Source organism: Cyprinus carpio, chromosome B11, assembly GCF_018340385.1.
Source record: "Cyprinus carpio isolate SPL01 chromosome B11, ASM1834038v1, whole genome shotgun sequence".
In the NCBI taxonomy this organism is placed as follows: Eukaryota; Metazoa; Chordata; class Actinopteri; order Cypriniformes; family Cyprinidae; genus Cyprinus; species Cyprinus carpio.
Genome location: NC_056607.1, coordinates 3856375 through 3858571, shown reverse-complemented (window position 1 = coordinate 3858571; position 2197 = coordinate 3856375). Strand labels below are relative to the sequence as shown.

The window sequence follows — 2197 nt, the reverse complement described above, 5'->3', positions numbered from 1 at the left end:
TTGTACTTAATCGACCAATCGTGGTGCGTGAGAAGGTGGGATCTACAGAGAACAGTCAAAGCGATGCAAATACGTGTACATATTAGTGTTCGACTTAAAGCAGCACTGAGCATACCGACCGGTGTATGTCATCAAAGTACAGTGAGAGCGATTCAAAAGCAGAAGAAGCCGTCTGCTCTCTAGAGCTCTCACGGTACTTTGTCATATAACAATTGGTCTGTGCAGCGCAAGCAAAGCCAAAACATGGATATTTTAGGCAATACAGAAATCCTGGCAAGGACGTGTCCTGGGAAAATGGCACGTTTGGTCACCCTAACAAACACACACAGAATCTACATCTTATGTGCATCATAACACTGTAATTTGTGAAGACAAGCCTAATGTATATCAGAAGTCAAACAGCAGATGAACCTTTACCAGACACTCAAACAACAAAGGAACTAATTTACCATTTCACATGTGAAAACTTTCCAAAGTAGATTTTGGTTCCTCTAAACTAATTGAGCAAATCTGGGCTATTCATCAGACTTAGGTGACATATTCTTCCAACAAACTGTCCCAGGTGTTCTTCAAATCATGGACCACAGCTGGCTGATTGGACCAGCAGCTTGATCTATCAAATTAGGGGCATTTAACAAATCATTCATGAGCACAGGCTATATTTTATTTAGTATTAATGAATGTGCCAAGTGGTATGTGCAATTTATTTAGTTTTTTTTCTGCTATGACAAGTCTTTAAAGGCCTGTGTATTAAAATAACATGAACCACAAATCAATGGGAGCTGAAGAATAACCTGTCTAAACTCTGATTAGATGCATTGATATTTTTCTAGTGCCAAACAACATGCACAATGACAGAAGACATAAAGGAAAAGTGAAAAAAAAAAAAACTATGGATGGTTGGGAACAGTGTGACCCTTTAGTGTATTGAGACATTTCCTAGTTAGTTACACTTCCACATGTGACAAGGAGCCCTGATCTCTCTTTTAACATTCAGAAAACATTATTGTAAATATGCACAGTACAAATTAAAACAATTGTTTACAGTGACATAAATGCATAGACATTCATGTTGTCCAGTTCTGCTTTCATACGTTCAGATGGAGTAATGAGTAGAGGGAGGTGTAGTCACATGACTGTGGTCAGATTGGTGTCACATTTCATGTTTGCAGTCACTTCAGAGAGTTACGATGAAAGTGTTTCAGGCTTCATTTCTGAAATACTGACTACTACAGAGGGACACTAAATCATAAAGGGGCAGTGATACTATGGAAATACCAACCATAAGTCTCAAGGTAATGTACTTATATTACAGTACGTGTGTTTTATAGTGAGATAAAAAGAAATTCATTGCTAAATGATCCATCAAAAAACCTCAAAGATCAAAAGAAAAAAGGAGATTGTTGTTTTAAAAATATTTCTAGATTCTGAATGGATATAGTAGTGCTGTAAATAAATTTATTTTCTTTATTTTGGACAGAATTTTTCTTTTGTATGTGTTCATATCCTCATTATTTTAGAAACGCATTGCCTTTATTAAAGGTATTTGTATTTGTTTGATTTTTAAAGATGCCCCAGATCACACATAGGCCCAAAAATGCCCAGGACTGAATGCTTACTGGGTTTGAGCCAAGGCCTATGTCTAGGGAACAGATTTGTACATTTACTCATGAGCTGCCCTGTGTGTGTTTTTTCTCTGCAGTCCATTGTGTTGGTTCACTGGTTACTGACAATCTGGTGAGAGTTATAATGCCTTTCCCTTTCTCTTTTCTGTTTTCCCACACTCACAAGGAATTTCACCAGTTCTCAGTTCAGCAGAAATGGAAATACATTTCCTCTTCTTCAGACTAAAAAAGTCAAGCCTGTAAATGTGTGTGTAGATAAAAAATTTGAAGCCATTTAAATACTGTAATGTATAAACAAATTATGTAATAGATTATTTTGAATTAATTTTAATTATCTGTTCTCTCAGTTAGTGCGGTACATTGTCTGTAGTAGCAACTGGAGGTCACAAATATGCTTTGCATTTAGGTGGTACTTGAAGCTTGAATGCTCGGACAGTAGAAAAATTTCCTATTATAAATTTTATGTATGGATCAGAGGACAATAAAGTGCTCATTTGCTCTATTTAAAAAATAAATAAAATAAAAATCACATTATTTATTTTAGCAAACTGAGTTATATTGACAGCCCTAAT

At 35.8% G+C, this 2197-nt stretch overlaps 1 protein-coding gene across 1 annotated transcript in view; it reads left to right on the top strand.

Moving 5' to 3' along the window:
* Window positions 1–1144: 1144 nt before the first annotated feature.
* The window catches only part of LOC109111956 (type-1 angiotensin II receptor-associated protein-like), a 6768-nt gene continuing 5715 nt past the window's right edge, over window positions 1145–2197 (top strand). The window contains exons 1-2 of the mRNA XM_042733406.1: window positions 1145–1295; window positions 1703–1737. Of these exons, the coding sequence (XP_042589340.1) occupies window positions 1269–1295; window positions 1703–1737 (62 nt within the window). The 5' untranslated portion in view covers window positions 1145–1268. The remainder of the gene's footprint in view (window positions 1296–1702; window positions 1738–2197) is intronic.